This window comes from Carcharhinus amblyrhynchos, chromosome 26 (genome assembly GCF_965287045.1).
Source record: "Carcharhinus amblyrhynchos chromosome 26, sCarAmb.v2.hapA, whole genome shotgun sequence".
Lineage (NCBI taxonomy): Eukaryota > Metazoa > Chordata > Chondrichthyes > Carcharhiniformes > Carcharhinidae > Carcharhinus > Carcharhinus amblyrhynchos.
Genome location: NC_137349.1, coordinates 31,610,820 through 31,627,982, shown reverse-complemented (window position 1 = coordinate 31,627,982; position 17,163 = coordinate 31,610,820). Strand labels below are relative to the sequence as shown.

General features: G+C 45.4%; 1 protein-coding gene across 1 annotated transcript in view; it reads right to left on the bottom strand.

Moving 5' to 3' along the window:
• sema6bb (sema domain, transmembrane domain (TM), and cytoplasmic domain, (semaphorin) 6Bb) overlaps positions 1 to 17,163 on the bottom strand; it is a 588,988-nt gene that overhangs the window by 289,768 nt on the left and 282,057 nt on the right. The window contains exon 3 of the mRNA XM_080212572.1: positions 6,672 to 6,806. Coding sequence (XP_080068698.1) covers positions 6,672 to 6,771 — 100 coding nt within the window. The 5' untranslated portion in view covers positions 6,772 to 6,806. The remainder of the gene's footprint in view (positions 1 to 6,671; positions 6,807 to 17,163) is intronic.

The window sequence follows — 17,163 nt, the reverse complement described above, 5'->3', positions numbered from 1 at the left end:
GAGAATATGAGGAACAACTTTTTTACCCAGAGGGTGGTGACAGCCTGGAATGTGCTGCCTGGGAGGGTGCTGGAGGCAGGTTGCCTCATCCTTTAAAAAGTACCTGGATGAGTACTTGGCACGCCATAACATTCAAGGGATGGGCCAAGTGCTGGCAAGTGGGATTAGGTGGGCAGGTCAAGGCCCTTTATGTGTGGGCGCAGACTCGGAGGGCCTCTTCTGCACTGTAGTATTCAGGGACTAGATGGGCTTGGAGTGCAATGGACCAATACCAAATGACTTGAGGTGTTATGCACCATTGCTGAGTGCGCTGCTGAACCTCACTTGATGAAGAACGTCCATTTGGTACTGATAAACTGTTATGGCGAGAGAGATAGATTACAGTGCGAGTCTGAACATTCAGAGCAGCAAGTGAGAACATTGAAGGGAAAAAGAAATTCCAGTCAACTAATTTATTGACACTAAATTAATTGATTCACAGCTTCATATTAATTGCCTAAGACTGGACAGGTTTGCATCAGGGGAGGGGTGGTTACATCAACATTACGCACAGCTTCTCCAGAGCCTGCTCATTAAAGTAGCACATCTGTTCACCATGCCAACACAATGCATTGCTCACACACACACAGTTCACAGCGGGTGCTTAAAAATCCTAATACCTGAAATCAGAATCAGATTCGCCTTTACACGCACCCCAGTTTGACTGGTGTTTACATAATTCAAAAATAAACACGCCAAGACAACCAGCGAGAAGGTTGTTAAAAGAGATTTAGTTTCGCCCTTGTGTGTTTTATTGGGTGAATTCACAAGGTCACTGCCCAATAATGCTGCTCTGAATCACTTCCAATAGTCAACAACCCAAAGTACTATTAGGAATTATAACATGGTTCACATTCCAATTGGACCATATAGCACTCTATTATAACAAGAGAATTAGGTGATGAGGGTCATTTATATTCATTGCAGTATAGTCAAACTTTACTCATGTTTAACAGAATTGGAACGGCTCTTATGCATGAAATATTATCCTGATTTACTGCCCAAAGGTGTCACAAAGAACAATGGGGGAAATATATTCAAATTACCAGCACTGACCGCAGTAATTAATAAGAAAACATCTGCGTCAACAAATAAATGTTTGACTTAAATCTATTTGAGGATGCATATACCACAGGTGACTTTTTATCTGAATGCAACTTCACAGCAGCAATTGAGTTTTCTCTCCGTCATAAGTTCATAAGATATCGAAGCAGAATTAGGCCATTTGGCCCATCGAGTCTGCTCCGCCATTTGATCATAGCTGATACGCTCATCCCCATTTTCTTGCCTTCTCCTCATAACCCTTAAACCCATTACCAATTAAAAATCTATCTAACTCTTCTTTAAATTTAGTCACTGTCCCAGCATCCACTGCACTTTGGGATAGCAAATTCCACAGATTCACAACCCTTTGGGAGAAGTAGTTTCTCCTCAGCTCTGTTTTACATTTGTTATCCTTATCCTATGACCTCTCGTCCTAGGATGTCCCACAAGAGGAAGCATCCATTGCACTCTATCCATACCTTTTATCATCTTGTATACCTCAATTTGATCTTCCCTCAATCTTTTAAATTCCAGAGTGTTATAGGCTTAAACTGTTCAATCTCTCTTCATACGACAAACCCCTCATCTCTGGAATCAATCTAGTGAACCTCCTCTGAACTGCCTCCAATGCCACTGCATCTTTCCTCAAATAAGTGGACCAAAACTGTGCACAATACTCCAGGTGTGGCCTCACTAATGCCTTGTGCATTTGCAACGATACTTCCTTACCTTTATATTCTATTCCTTTAGCTATAAATGCTAACATTCCATTTGCTTTCTTTATTATCTGCTATCATTGGTGATGCTGTCACTCCATTTGATACCCACGGTGGCACAGTTGTTAGCATTGCTGCCTCACAGTGCTAAGGATCTGGGTTCAATTCCGACCTTGGGTGGCTGTCTGTGCGGAGTCTGCACATCCCCCCCCCGTGTCTGTGTGGGTTTCTTCTGGGTGCTCCAGTTTTCTGCCACAGTCTGAAGTTGTGCATTGGCCATGTTAAATTCTCTCTCAGTGGACCCGAACAAGCGCAGAGTGTGGTGACTAGGGGATCTTCACACAAAGCTTAATTGCAATGTTAACGTAAGCCTACTTGTGACACTAATAAAAGGAATCTTATGAAGGAAGGTGAAAGACTTGGATAACTTTGCTGTTCCCTTCCATGTCTCACTGGTAGAGATTGCAGTTGGGGGCATGTGGCACGTGGAGTCGCAGCTTCATGGCTATGCCAGATGCCCATGCCATGTGGAGCTGCTGGATGACCAGTCCTGCTTTGCTAACTCTTTCCCAGTAGGAATGGTATCAGAGAATCACCATCGCTGTATTGTTGTCCTAACACCAATCCACACGCCTGATTTTAGTGCAACCCTGCTGGAGGCACAGAATTGGTAAATGTACCTTGTTATGTGGTCCTTTCCAGCAGCCACCCACTGGATGGTAACCGGGTATTCTGACCAATTTCTATTCACTTTATCTCACCCAGGGGCATTGTGGTCAATGGTAACATCACAACCATTAGCTGGCTGAGGGTGAAACCTGGCACAAGACTGAGAAAACTTTCCAGACTGTGTCTGAAAAGACCATCAAATTAAATAAGGGCTTACGGTTACTGGTTTATCTGTGATTATGGTAGTAACAGCATTCAGCTATTGAGCAGTTGAGTATGTGGGAAATCTCAATGATCTCCGGATAGGATATAAAGTGCGTTATTTTCTCAGCCCGCTGCTCTCTTTAAAGGGTTGAGTTAAATTGGATGGTGTTGAACCCATTCAGAGTTGGAAAGCTCCAGATTTCAGCCTCGTCTATGTGAGAGAACCTCAGCCAGGAACATAAAAAGAAATTGGCCTCAATGATCCTGAGCTTTGGAGGAGAAAAATAAGCTGGGCTTCAGACTGACTATTACCCAATGTTACATTTGGGTATCTGGCAGGGACTGAGCCCAATGTAATTGGATGCTCAAGGAACGGCTGGATGCAGTGGACTTAAATTCTGAAATATGGAAAATCTAACTTGAACCCACTGTGAATGTGTTCACTTCCGAAGCTGGTTGACTCTCAAGAGTCAGGTCAGTGTTCATAATATGTTAATTACAATTACGATAAGATTTAGGTTATAATTCCACCTGGATTTAATGGTCACAGGTCAGTTTCTCAGGGCACAGAAACAAAGAATCATAGAATCCCTACAGTGCAGAAAGTGGCCATTCAGCCCATTGAGCCTGCACTGGCTACAATCCCATCCAAGCCCTATCCCCACAACCCCATGCATTTACCTTAGCTAGCCCCCTTGACACTGAGAGGCAATTTAGCATGGCCAACCAATCTAACCCGCACATCTTTGGACTTAGGAGCGAGAGGCTGGCAAAAAATAAAAACTGCTGGACCTGAACTCTTTCTCCATGATGTCTCTCTCTCTCGCTCTCTCCCCCCACCCCGCCCCTCGCAACCAAACCCCCAGAGCCCTCCTTCCCTCCCTCTAGCCTGTGCTAATGCCATTGCTAACATTTCTGAGCAACCGGTGATCAGCTCTCAATCTGCCTGGCGGTCAGCTGTGAAACAGAGGGTTAAAACAAAACACATCAAATAAGCTCCTGTTGTTAAATTTGCCAGGAACTTGGCTCTTCCGTATTTCCCTGTCGCAGGAAGTCATTCCCACCTCGTAATAAGTACTGGGGCCATTACGCTTGAGACTCAACAGTTCTTTAAAGTTGCATTGCACTACAGCTTGTGTCAGCACTTTCAGGAGAGAACGGGACAAAGATAATGAATAAGAGCGAGAGCTGTATTATTAGGTGTGTCCCAGTGCTGCTCATTAACCATTGCTTGCGAGAGACTCGGGGCTGTACATGCAGATTTCCTCCCCCATTGTTTAGATAAGCACTTAGCACCACTTGGCCTGAATATATAGCAGCAATCAGAAATGTCATTTCTCGGGAATTGGACTAAAATCCGTTCTATGAAAATCTGTAGCACGTCATCTTGGCACACTGACATTCTGTGCCACTAGTATTGTCACAAAGATTTCACCACTGATTCCACCAGTGCTGTATTGACGTGAGCTGTGAGTAGGACTGAGAAAACTTTCCAGACACAGAGCATCAAATTAACTAAGGACTTATGGTTAAAGGTATATCTGTGATTATGGTACTAACAGTCGGGACAATTTGAGAGGATACATTATCGCATAGTAAGTGTGATATACAACATTAGACTGGGGCAGCACGGTGGCACAATGATTAGCACTGCTGCCTCACAGTGCTAGGGACCCAGATTCGATTCCCAGCTTGGGTCACTGTCTGTGTGGAGTCTGCACCTTCTCGCCGAGTCTGCGTGGGTTTCCTCCGGGTGCTCCGGATCCCTCCCACAGTCCAAAAAACTTGCTGGTTAGGTGCATTGGCCATGCTAAATTCTCCCTCAGTGTACCCGAAAAGGCGCCAGAATGTGGTGAAGGGGATTTTTACAGTAACTTCACTGCAGTGTTAATGTAAGCCTACTTGTGACATTCATAAACATTATCCTGATACTAATGCACTAAAAAGCTCAGTCACTTCACGGACCACCATGCAGTTGACCTTTCAAGAACATTTTCAATGTCTGCTCTTTGTAATCTTATTCCATCCCCAGCAGCAGTTCTGTCACAGGTCAACAGAGGACAAGAAGGTCAGCGAAACCACATGGCTTATTGTGGGTTTAAAAATGGTTCCCACCCTTTAAACCCACCCATAACTCAAGTACGCATTTCAATAAGTCCTGTGCCATTTCCACCATGTCTCTGTGTCACATTTATTGCATTCTTGCTGATGTTTGTCATATATTTCCATTAGTTCACTTGAATTCCATCAGACAATTTTCTCAGCCCCCTAATTGAATAGTGATGCATTGCCCAATCTTTTCAATGTAAATAAAGCCTCAATTCACTGTGGAATGTCACTCCCTGGAGGTCAAGACTTGTTGCTGTTGAGTGAGCACCTTCCCACAATGCGTTGTGTAAATACAACTTTCAGTGAATGAATGACTGAGAAGCTCGAACTGACAGTGGTGAAAACATTTTAAAGGGATGAATTTAAGGAGTCATTTATCTGAAGTCATGACAGGGTGGTCCCTTCCTAGACAACTTTGACAATGAGGTAAGGTCAAGCATTCTCCCTCACCTCTTCAAAAAATCCTTAAGGATTCAGTCTACGTCCAACCCCGGTAAACCCAAGTGGGATGAAAGGAAGAAGCCTGTCTCCTCCCGTGTGACTGATTAACTATGCTTCTCCGAAATTATTTCTGGAGTTATCATCGAATCTCTACTGTGCAGAAGGAGGCCATTTGGCCCATCAAGTATGCACCAATCACAAGCCTACACAGGCCCTATTCTCGTAACCCCAAATTTTTACCTTGCTAATCTCCCCTGACACTAGGGTCAATTTAGCATGGCTAATCAACCTAACCCACACAGCTTTAGACTGTGGGACGAAACCGGAGTACCCGGAGGGAAACCCACACAGACACGGGGAGAACATGCACACTCCAACAGGCAGTGACCCGAAGCCGGAATTGAACCTGGGTACCTGGCGCTGTGAGGCAGCAGTGCTAACCATTGTGCCACCATGCTGCCCAAACTGTGCCACCCTGATGGATGAGAAATTTTGTGAGGGGATTGTTTTCTTGCCCTGTTTAGAGGGGTACGAGATCAGTGTCAGGAAATCTTGTGAAAGGCCCCAAATGTGTTCAATGCCAGGGGGAATTTCCTGTTGCATCTGTCTCCAACCTCCTGCCAGGGATGTTCAACATTGGGATCCCTTTTTGAATATATTTAATGGTAATTATCAGGCCTTTACACCTCATTGTCTCTCTCCCCCAGTTACACTGTTTGTTCAGGTCAGTGTGAGGACATGACAGCTTGAATCGTGACAGGTTCCCCCATGATGTGCAGCTGGTGAATGGAACCCGCCAGAAGCAAACAGATGAGTATATCCCCCCAGGGAGAGATGGCCATGCCTGGGCACTGTGCCAGGGGTAGTGCCCAGGCAGCATCTGGGACAAAAGAAAATTACTGCAGATGCTGGAATCTGAAACCGAAACAGAAAACGCTGGAAAATCTCAGCAGGTCTGGCAGCATCTGTAAGGAGAGAAAAGAGCTGATGTTTCGAGACCAGTGCAGGAGGAGGCCATTCTGCCCATCGAGCCTGCCCTGACAATAATCCCAACCAGACACCATTCTCATCACTCCAAATATTTACCCTGCTAATCCTCCAGACACCAAGGGTCAATCCACCTAACCCGCACATCCTTGGATATGGGAGGAAACCCATGCAGACATGAGGAGACTGTGCAAACTCCATACAGACAGTCACCCGAGGCTGGAATTGAACATGGGTCCCTGGCACTGTGAGGCAGCAGTGCGAACCACTTTAAAGATGAAAATCCAGTTCACCATCTTCAGTAGAAAATGAGAAAAGGATATGCCTCCATCCCAAAAAAAAAGACATTAAGTTTTCTCCCAGGCTGGTCAATGCTGATTTAATCCTGACCAAATGAACAGCCCCCCCCCCTGAAAATGTACTCTCTCCATTTGAGTAATTAATGAGCTCCTATATACTTACAGTCTGCAGTCCCAGCACTGAGGGGCCCACTGTCATCTGGGAATGTGGCTGCAGCCAGTCCAGACAGTACCGTGAGGAACAGGAAGGTCAACGGCTTCATGGTGAGAGAGGAAATATGGCCTTCTTCAGAGATGTCTGGGGGCAAAGACACAACAACACAGCGGTTAGCGGAGGAGTTCTGTGTTAATTTAAAGTTATTGAACCTAGTCATTTCCTGGAACAGTTTTGCTCCTTGAAAAGGCTGCGTTGGGGAAAGACCCTCTGGCAAAGTAAGCTTTCTGTGAGAATATAAGCCTTAATGTCACACAGGATGCGGAGGGACTTGTCCTCTGGGAGGCAGCTTTGATTGTGGCTTCAAATGGAATGGTAGATTTCTGATATATGAAACAAGCGATGGCTTCCTTCGTCACACAGCGAATATGTCGAACAGCAAAACTATGCTGACACTGAGATTGGTGGGTAAGTGTAATACGGTACAGGCTTGACGCTGGGTCTGTGTAAAGGCAGTATATTTAACTGGGGCAACAATTTTAATGCAGCATTCAATGTTAGTGCCTCTGGATTAGGGAGTTGGGGAAAGGGTTGGAGTGGAAATTAGCCAGGGGTCCCTCATCTCGATCACTACCTATTGGCACCAGTTGGAAAACTTCCATCTGCAAACATTGATTGAGGGCAGGATCAGATGTTTGATATCCCACAATCAAATTGCCAGCTGACAGGAACATAGAAGCAGAAGCAGGCCATTTGGCCGTTCAAGCTTGCTCCACAATTCAATCTGATCATAGCTGATCATCAAATTCAATATCCTGATCCCCCCTTCCGCCCATGTCCCTTGATCCCTTTAAACCAAGAACTATATTTAATTTCTTCTTGAAATTGGATAACATTTTGGCCTCAACTGCTTTCTGTGATAGTGAATTCTACACATTCACCAACCTCTGGGTGAAAAAATTTCTCCCCACTTTCTGATCACTTCTGGGCAATATGGGAATAACGGTCACTTGGATACGATGCCTTAGGCTGCTCTGTAAATGTGGAATCCCAGCAGGAGTCAGGGTCTTCAAAGTTGGAAGGGTTAAAATCGGGATGTGTGGGGATGGTGGGCTGTGGAAGAGAGGGCTTTATGGAATCGGACATTAAGCAGAAATCCCTAGTCTTTGTTGAATCAAATAATTATTCTCCATCCCATTCCTTGATACAAATATCTGAGAGAGAGCTTGTTAAGTTCTAGAAAACAGAAAAGCTGGCTAATTACCCTGGTTAAAATCCAAATCATCTTAAACAAAATTGCAGAAAAAAAATGCATGTCACGCTCCACAATCAAACAGGCTAAATTTCCTCAGATGCTCATTTGAATAGCATTTAAAATTGTTTAGCTATATCACATTATTACACCTGTTAGAATAATCTCAGATTCCCTTCATTCCCTGGCTTTCCATTCCAGGATTTTAATGGGTATCATTGTGAACATTGCTAATGCCGTAACTCCAATCTTCCAGTGTCCTCGATTTCAGAACTGTTTCTTGGCATTGGAAATATGTGCATGCCACACCATCACTGAAGGTGAGGGAAGGGGGAGCGAGGGAATTATAGATCAGTTAGTCTAATGTCTGTTGTGGAGAAATTAATAGAGATGTTAATTAAGAATAGCATAACTGAACACCTTGAAAATGTTCAACCAGAGACAGCCACATAGGACTGTCATATCCGACAAGACTGAATGAATTTTTGTAAGTTTAAAGTTTACTTATTAGTCACAAGTAGGCTTACATTAACACTGCAATGAAGTTACTGTGAAAACCCCCTAGTTGCCACACTCCGGCACCTAGTCGGATACACCAAGGGAGAATTTAGCATGGCTAATGCATCTTATTGGCATATCTTTCGGACTGTGGGAGGAAACCAGAGCACCCAGACATGGTGTCCACACAGATAGAGACCCAAGCCAGGAATTGAACTTGGGCTCCTGGTGCTGTGAGCCGCAGTGTTAGTAGACAGGGGGTCATCTATAATGTAATTAACGTGGTTCTCCGCAAGACATTTGACGAAGTGCCCCATAAGATATGGTTAGCTGAATTCGGAGCTGGGGTTGAGTTGACCTGGTGAGGAAACTGGGTGAGTGGCAGAGACAGGGAGCAGGGATCATGGACTCTCATTAGCAGGATGTGACTTGTGGTGCCCCTCACGGATCTGTGTTGGGGCCACAACTATTCACTTTCTTTATTAAAAACTTAGACGAGGGGATTGAAACCCACATATCAAGGTTTGCTAATGATGCAAGATAGGTGGCATTGGAGGTAGAAGCATTACATTACAAAAAGACAGTAAGAAGTCTCACAACACCATATTAAAGTCGAATAGGTTTATTTGGAATCATGAGCTTTCGGAGCACTGTTCCTCCATACTCACCTGATGAAGGGGCAGCGTTTTGAAAGCTCGTGATACCAGATAAACCTGTTGGACTTTAACCTGGTGTGATGAGACTTCTTACTGTGCCCACCCCCGTCCAACACCAGCATCTCCACATCACGGCTACCATCAACATTAAAAAGATACGTTGATGGATGAACTCAGTGGACAGGACTGTGGTAATGGATTCAACATGAGTAAATATGTGGTCATCCCTGACGGATCCAAAAACAATTGATCAGAGAGAGTACTTGCTTAATGGTAAAAATACTAGAAACAGAGGGGGAACAAACAGGCTTGAGTATATCGATCATTAAAACATACAGAAAATATCCAAAAAGGCTAATGGAATGCTTGTATCTGGGGAAACTTACTACAAGGGAGTAGGAATTAGACCGTAACCATACATTTCCACTGTTAGACCCACTTTGGGAATGGTGACCAGCACTGAACACCACACTTCAGGTAGGATATTCAGATCATGGATTGAGAGCTAATGAAGTATCAAAAATCATAGAACCATACTACTACTGCAGTAAGTGAGCAGAGTTACAGGGATAGGGCAAGCAGGGGGTGGAGGGGGACTGATTAAGATGCTCTTTTGGAGAGTCAGTGTAGACTCAATGGGCTGAAAGGTCTCTCTCTCTCTACACTGTTAAGTTTAAGTTAAGCTTAAGTTTTTTATTAGCGTCACAGGCAGACTTAATTTAACACCGCGATGTATTTACTTTGAAAATCCCCTAGTCACCACACTCCGGCACCTGGTCGGGTAGACTGAGGGAGAATTTAGCATGGCCAATGCATCTTACCAGCATGTCTTTCAGACCTTGGAGGAAACCGGAGCACCTGAAGGAAACCCACGCGGACATGGGGAGAACATGCAAACTCACATAGCCACCCAAGGCTGGAATTGAACCTGAATCCCTGGCGTTGTGAAGCAGCAGTGCTAGCCACTGTGCTGTCCTTAAACTTGAAACGTTAACCCTGCTTTACACTCCGCATATGCTGCCTGACCTGCTGAGGGTTCTATTCTCATTTCTGATTTCCAGCATTTGTAGTATTTTGCTTTGAAACTACTTCTGCAAACTGGGCGCACGCTGGGCGAATACTCCACGATACAGAGCCAGACTTTTCAGGAGCAAAATTAGGAAACACTTAGGGTGGTAGATGTTTGAAGTGACCTTCCACCAATAGTTAATCAATTGTTAATTTTGAATCGGAGATTGATAGTTGTTTGTTAACCAAATGCCAGCTGTGCAAAGGCAGTGATATGGAGCTCGGTCACACATCAGCCAGGGCTAAATGGCCTACTCCTGTTCCTACGCTGCAGTCTGTTGGAAAAGGAAAACATACACAGACATGTTTAATCGTTACCCCGCTGAATTATTTACCTTCTGGTTCTCTGTAGTCGCTGGGAGAAAATCAATAGCTGGTGCTCCATGCATATACAGCAATGCAGCCTTGGCCATCCCAGTTCCAGTTGTGAATTTTCATGAATATTAATGGGACCTGAAGCTGACACAATTTTTTGTTTTAATCTGAAATTTTCTGTACAACTCAGGTGTGCAATCACCCAAGTTGAATTCCATTAGCGGGCTCGATACCCGTCCTTGCAAAGCTTGGCTTCAGTCACATCGTATTTTCATTTTTAGAAGAGTTAAGTGTCCTGTCGTCTCTTCATTCGTGTTAAAACCTCAGTGATATTCAGATGTCAATACATTAATCTGGTACAGCGGTTAGCACTGCTGCCTCACAGCGCCAGGGACCCGGGTTCGATTGCTGGCTTGGATCACTGTCTGCGCAGAGTCTGCATATTCTCGCTGTTTCTGCGTGGGTTTCCTCTCACAATCCGAAAGACGCGCTGGTTAGCTATATTGGCCATAATAAATTCTCCCTCAGTGTAGCTGAACAGGTGCCAGAGTGTGGCAAGTAGAGGATTTTCACAGTAGCTTCACTGCAGTGTTAATGTAAGCCTACTTGTGACACTAATAAACAAACTTTAAAACTTTAATCTCTTCATACACACAGATGCCTAAACAAAGCACCCTCTTCCTTGACCAAAGAGTGGCAGTGATTTGCCACCCTGAGCCACCCACCCTCTGCTGGCATGACAATATTCTTCGTGGCTGTTCCTGTCCAAATCTGAAATGATTTATTTGATTGGTTGATTGTTTTTACAATAGTTATGTTTATCATTATTCTGCCTCGTACATATACAATGGACTAAATCTATCACAGTTGGTCGACCTTTACAATCAGTGAATAAGCCCTGTTAAATGAGCTTGCAACAATGACTTGCCATCAAGGCTAAAATCAAAACTCTATTTGCATTGAAATGGCACTACACGCTTATTATCGATTACTAAAGGAATTTGGGACAGAGAACTTTTCCAGGCTTTTCAGACCTACTTGAACAAAATGGTTTCATTCCCTTTGCCATCCCGCAGAACAATGAACTATTTTGACATTTCTGGTCAACACCGGACCATGACCCTCAGCAGGTCAGGCAGCATGTGTGGAGAATAAAGCAGGGTTAATGTTTCAGAGCGGCACAATGGTTAGCACTGCTGCCTCACAGCATCAGGGACCCTGGGGTTCAATTCTAGCCTCAGATCACTGTGTGAGTTTGCACATTCTCCCAGTGTCTGTGTGGGTTTGCTTTGGGTACTCCACTGGTCCAAAGACGTGCAGGTTAGGTGGATTGGCCAGGTTAAATTTCCCCTTAGTATCTAGAGATGTGTAGGTTAGGGGGATTTGTCATAGTAATATGGATGGCATTACGGAGATGGGACCTAGGTAAAATGCTCTGACGGAGAGTGGGCGCAAACTCGATGGGCTGAATGGTCTACTTCTGCACTGCAGGGATTCTATAAGCACGATTTCTCTTTCCAGTTTTGAGCCCAACTTGGTTAAAACTATAAGTGCCAAATTCCACCTCCCCTGCCCCGGCACCCTCCAACAAAAGGTTCCAGGATGAGACCAGCTCAGACTGTGCTGAAAGGGCAGTGGATTCGATATTAACTCTCAAAGGGGGATCGGATTGCCACTTACAAAAAAAGGGGGGAAATCAGTGGAGAAGTGGGAACGTATTGTGTTAGCTTCTCGCTACAGCATGGGCTAGCTGCACCTCCACAGTGGAGAACAAAAGTGAAACAGAAAGCACCTCCATCAGCGTGATGTAAATCCAAGACAGACACCCTTTGTGCAGGAGTGCCCAAGGGAAGGGGTGGCAAGATGCTGCTGTGACTTTTGATGGTTACTTATAAGCTCTGGAGTGATCTGTGCCCTCCAGGAGTTCTCAAAGCCAACAGAAAAATAAGCTTTCATCATACCAGTGGAATCAAAGCAAGGTCCCGCGAGTAAAAAGCACAGCGCAGTGCTCCAATCTCCCGAGATATGACTCTCATTTCAACATGTGAGGGCGGCTGAATAATTCACGAGGCAGATAATCGGTCCCTTTGACTGGAAAGGAACCTGGCTCCTGCTGGATAAAGGCAGCACTCCGCACGTTGCTGAGTTACACAAACAAAGCACTCAGTTCCACACGCAGCCTAGACCCTGAACGGGACTGGCTCGGCTGGGCAGGTCTTTGGGGGTATTGCAATAGGATCTTAGGACTAGGAAAAGGGAGAAACAAACACTCCAGGTTTCCTGCCCCTGGTCAGCCTCTGGCTGTGAGGCATATCGCAGTCAAATTGCCTGCCCATGTTCCTGGTGCAGGGTAACGTGATGGATTCCTGACACTTTTTATTCATTTATGGGGCGTGAGCATCGCTGGTTGCCCAGCATTTATCGCCCAATGTGTTTGAGAGTCAACCACATTGCTGTGGCTCTGGAGTCACATGTAGGCCAGATCAGGTAAGGATGGCAGATTTCCTTATGATTGAGCCAGATGGGTTTTTCCAATAATTGGCAATGGTTTCATGGTCTTCAGTAGATTCCTAATTCCAGATTTTTTTTTATTGAATTCAAATTCCACTATCTGCCATGGCAGGATTCAAACCTGGGTCCCCAGAAGATTAGCTGAGTTTTGGGATTAATAGTCTAGCAATAATACCACAGGATCATTGCCTCCCCATCGATTCCTTAAGGAAGTGTGCCCCAAGGCCTTTGGTGTGTAGAGGAGAAGATGCACTGAGTGCCACTTGTGTTGGTAAGAAAATTGGTTCATCTATTGAAGGGATTGAACCGTAACAGACTGTGGAAGCGAGAAAGCAATCTGTGCAGCCTTCCGTCCCACACACAGCCTTGTACTGGCTGTTTGATATCTAGACTGAGTGGATTGTAGCCTTTCACTTGGCATGTGTTTCACTGTATGCATGATGGGCAGGCGAGATGTCAGAGGCTAATCCTCAAGCAATGATATCAAGTTCCCATTGAAAGTTTGGATAATTCTGTGCCTCATGGTCCGTCAATGTGCAGAACTATTTTTAAATTCCAACCCCAGCCGCAGCTTCGATCTGAGCTGCCTGCATGTTTAGGTCGGGATATATTCCTCCTTCTGGGTGGCACAGTGTTTAGCGCTGCTGCCTCACAGCACCAGGGACCTGGGTTCGATTCCCGGCTTGGGTCACTGTTTGTGGAGTCTGCACATTCTCCCCATGTCTGCATGGGTTTCCTCTGGGGTGCTCTGGTTTCCTCCCACAGTCCGAAAGATGTGCAGGTTAGATACATTGCCACTTAATGTGCCCGAACAGGCGCAGGAGTGTGGTGACTAGGGAATTTCCACAGTAACTTCATTGCAGTGTTAATTTATAAAAGTTTATTAGTGTCGCAAGTAGGCTGACACTAACACTGCAATGAAGTTACTTCAGTCAAGGAATGTAAGCCTACTTGTGACACCAATAAATGAATAAACATTTCTGTATGATTTGGCCCTGCGGTTTTCTCACCTCTGCTCTGGCAGGGTGTTAGTTCAGCTCAATATGGTGCATGGACTGTGACATGTCCACAGTACCCTGCCTGCCTTCAACACCATCAATGAACAGGAACACTCCCTCCATCTGTTTCACTAATGCCCTTTAGGGGAGGAAATCTGCCATCCTTACCTGGTCTGGCCTACATGTGACTCCAAACCCACACCAATGTGGTTGACTCTTAACTACCCCTTCAAGGGCAACTGGGGATGTGCAATAAATGCTGGCCCAGCCAGCAATGCCCACATCCCATGAACGACTGAAAAAGAAACAGCACCGTGGTAGCAACTGCAGCAAATAGACCACAGCTGGCTATTTGACCATGGAGGCATCATAGACACAAGCATTCACCAGCAATGGGCTACTGAACTGTGATCAGAAGCAGCAATCCTGACTGATTGACCTTCTCTTCCTTACCTTACCCATTATAGGAACAAACCAAAGAGTAACGGCCAAACGTGGTGACTTTCCAGCATCATGTGACTCAGTGCTTCACTGAGCTATCGGGGGACTCCCTTGTGAACATTTTATTTAAAGGGAGGAGGTAACACAGTGATACCATTGCTGGATGAGTAACCCAGAAAGAACCTAGGGTCGAATCGCATCATGGAGTAGAACAGAACAGAATTCCTACAGTACAGTAGGAGGCCATTCAGCCCATCGAGTTTGTATTGACCACAATCCCACCCAGGTCCTATTCTCGCATTTACTCTGCTAACCTCCCTGACACTAAGGTCAATTTAAGATGGCCAATCAACCTGACCTGCACATGTCTGGACGGAGAGGGGAAACCAGAACACCAGGAGGAAACTGACACGGGGAGACACGGGGAGAATGTACAGACTGCACACAGACAGTGACCCAAGGCCGGAATTGAACCTGGGGCCCTGGCGGTGTGAGGCAGCAATGCTAACCACTGTGCCACTGTGCTGCCCATGGAAAATAGTGAAATTTGAATTCAATAAATATCTGGAATCAAAAGTTAATGATAAGCATGAAAACTGTTGTTGATTGCACTTTTAAAAAAAAATCTGGAATTAAGAATCCACTGATAACCATGAAGCCATTGTTGATTGTCAGGAAAACCCCACCTGGTTCACTAGTCTTCTTTAGGGGAGGAAATCTGCTGTCCTTACTTGGTCAGGCCTACATGTGACTCCAGAGCCACAGCGAATTGGTTGACACTAAAACGGCCACCCAGGACAAGAAATGCTGGCCCCTCTCGTGACACCCACATCCAATGAATGAAGAAATAAAATTAAAAGAAGATGGTGAGTTAAACGTCTGCGTCTCAAAACATTATATTTTTTTCTCTGTTAAAAGCAAAGCCATCCTTTGAAAATGCCCAGAATACTTACTCCTCAAGCTGAGAACACTGTGAAATGTGTTGCTGTGTGTATTACTGAGTAACTCAGACAAGGGAGAGGTCTCTGTGCTTGATCACTTGTCGGTGCTGCATTAGGTGATCAAAGGTGGAGGTGAGGTCAATGGGTGCGCTCCCACAGGCTCAGGGGGAGGTGAACACAGTTGGGCGGTGGTGTTTCACGTGTGCTACAGATGTGCTGGGTGACTGGGCGAGTGATCAGAATGCCTGTGTGATGTTGCCTGAATCCTTTTGATGGTTGGCCTTATGTTCTGGGCGAATTGATTCGGTGTTAGGAAGCACTGCTCGGAGTGCAGGGACAGAAACATCCAGTTGTCCAGCCGTTACAAAAAGAGGCGCGGGGACCGGGCAGTGGTCAAGAGCATTCATGCCCGTCCTGCCTCAACCATACCTCCACTCACCTGAATTCTGGGCTTCCCTGAGACGCTCCCCAAAACCCTTTCAAATATCATGGAATCAGGAGGCCGCCATTGGGCCCATCGAGTCTGCACCAAGCACAATCCCACCTCGAACCCTAGTCCCGTAACCCCTCATATTTACCCTGCTAATCCCCCTGACAGCCAATCAACCTAACCTGCGCATCTTTGGAGTGTGTGGGAGGAAACCGGAGCACCCGGAGGAAACCCACGCAGACATGGGGAGAATGTGCAGACTCCACACAGGCAGCGACCCAAGCCAGGAACTGAACCCAAGTCGCTGATGCTGTGAGGCAGCTGTGCTAACCACTGCGCCGCCGCTTGAGATGCTGTTTTGAGACTTTGCATTTATGCCAGTGGGCAAGATTTCTGAAGTAATATACTGCGCGCTTTCAGTAAAAATTATATCAAAATCTATGGCATGTTATAGATTCCTGTTTGCATTTAGTTACACGCCTCAGGTCCATTTCTAACGAGAGCCCTGGGTGCCTATTTCAACAGTCGTAACAACACTGCAGTGGGCACAGAAACTGTGGTAAATTTTCCTGTACCATTTTCCTGTGCTCTCTACCTCCCATCCCTGCTATAAAAATCCAATGGATAAACCCCATTGGTTTCCACTGCTGTCTCGTGATTTATGCCAGTAATTCTAGATAATCCTAATTCTAGGTTTGTTTGATCTACACACTCTCTCAGCACATTCTGGACGATCACTTGTGTGCGTGTCTGAAGGTCAGCCGATTTGCAGTAATTATATTCCAGCAATAATCATGCAGCCTTTCAGGAGAACGGAGAGGCAAGACGGAAACCAAAAAAAAGGGAAAAGTCATGCGGTGAGATTTGGAGACCGTCACAACAGTCTGTTACACTCGATGAGGTTTGTAGATAACTGCTATAGACAGAAACCAGTCTACCTGAAACAAAGTCCAGGATTTGTTCTCTACAAGAGATAAGGAGATAATTACTTTAGGGAGGGTTTCCATCCAGATTAATTAGAGCACTGAGCAGTTTTAGGTGCACACAGTGCAAAGTGGTCACAGCATCCTGAACTAATGAGGTGGGGAAAGCAGACAGGGTTCTTGTGCCTGGACAGCATCCAGTAACACTTGTCTGATAACAGAGGCGTGTGCTCATTCAGCGAGGGTTGTTTGGACTCGGCAGAATCAAATAGTCCTCCAGTGCCCGTGCATGATGATTGATAACTTTGGAGAATTATCAGAGGGTAGCCAGCATTTGTGGGACCGTATCATAACACGGGATCTTGGTGTGTTCGGGAGATTCAGGCGAAAAAAGACACCAGGAATAACTGAGGGAAAGGAATGCACGCTGGATTATTAAAGTTTTAAAGTTTATTTCATTCATGTCAC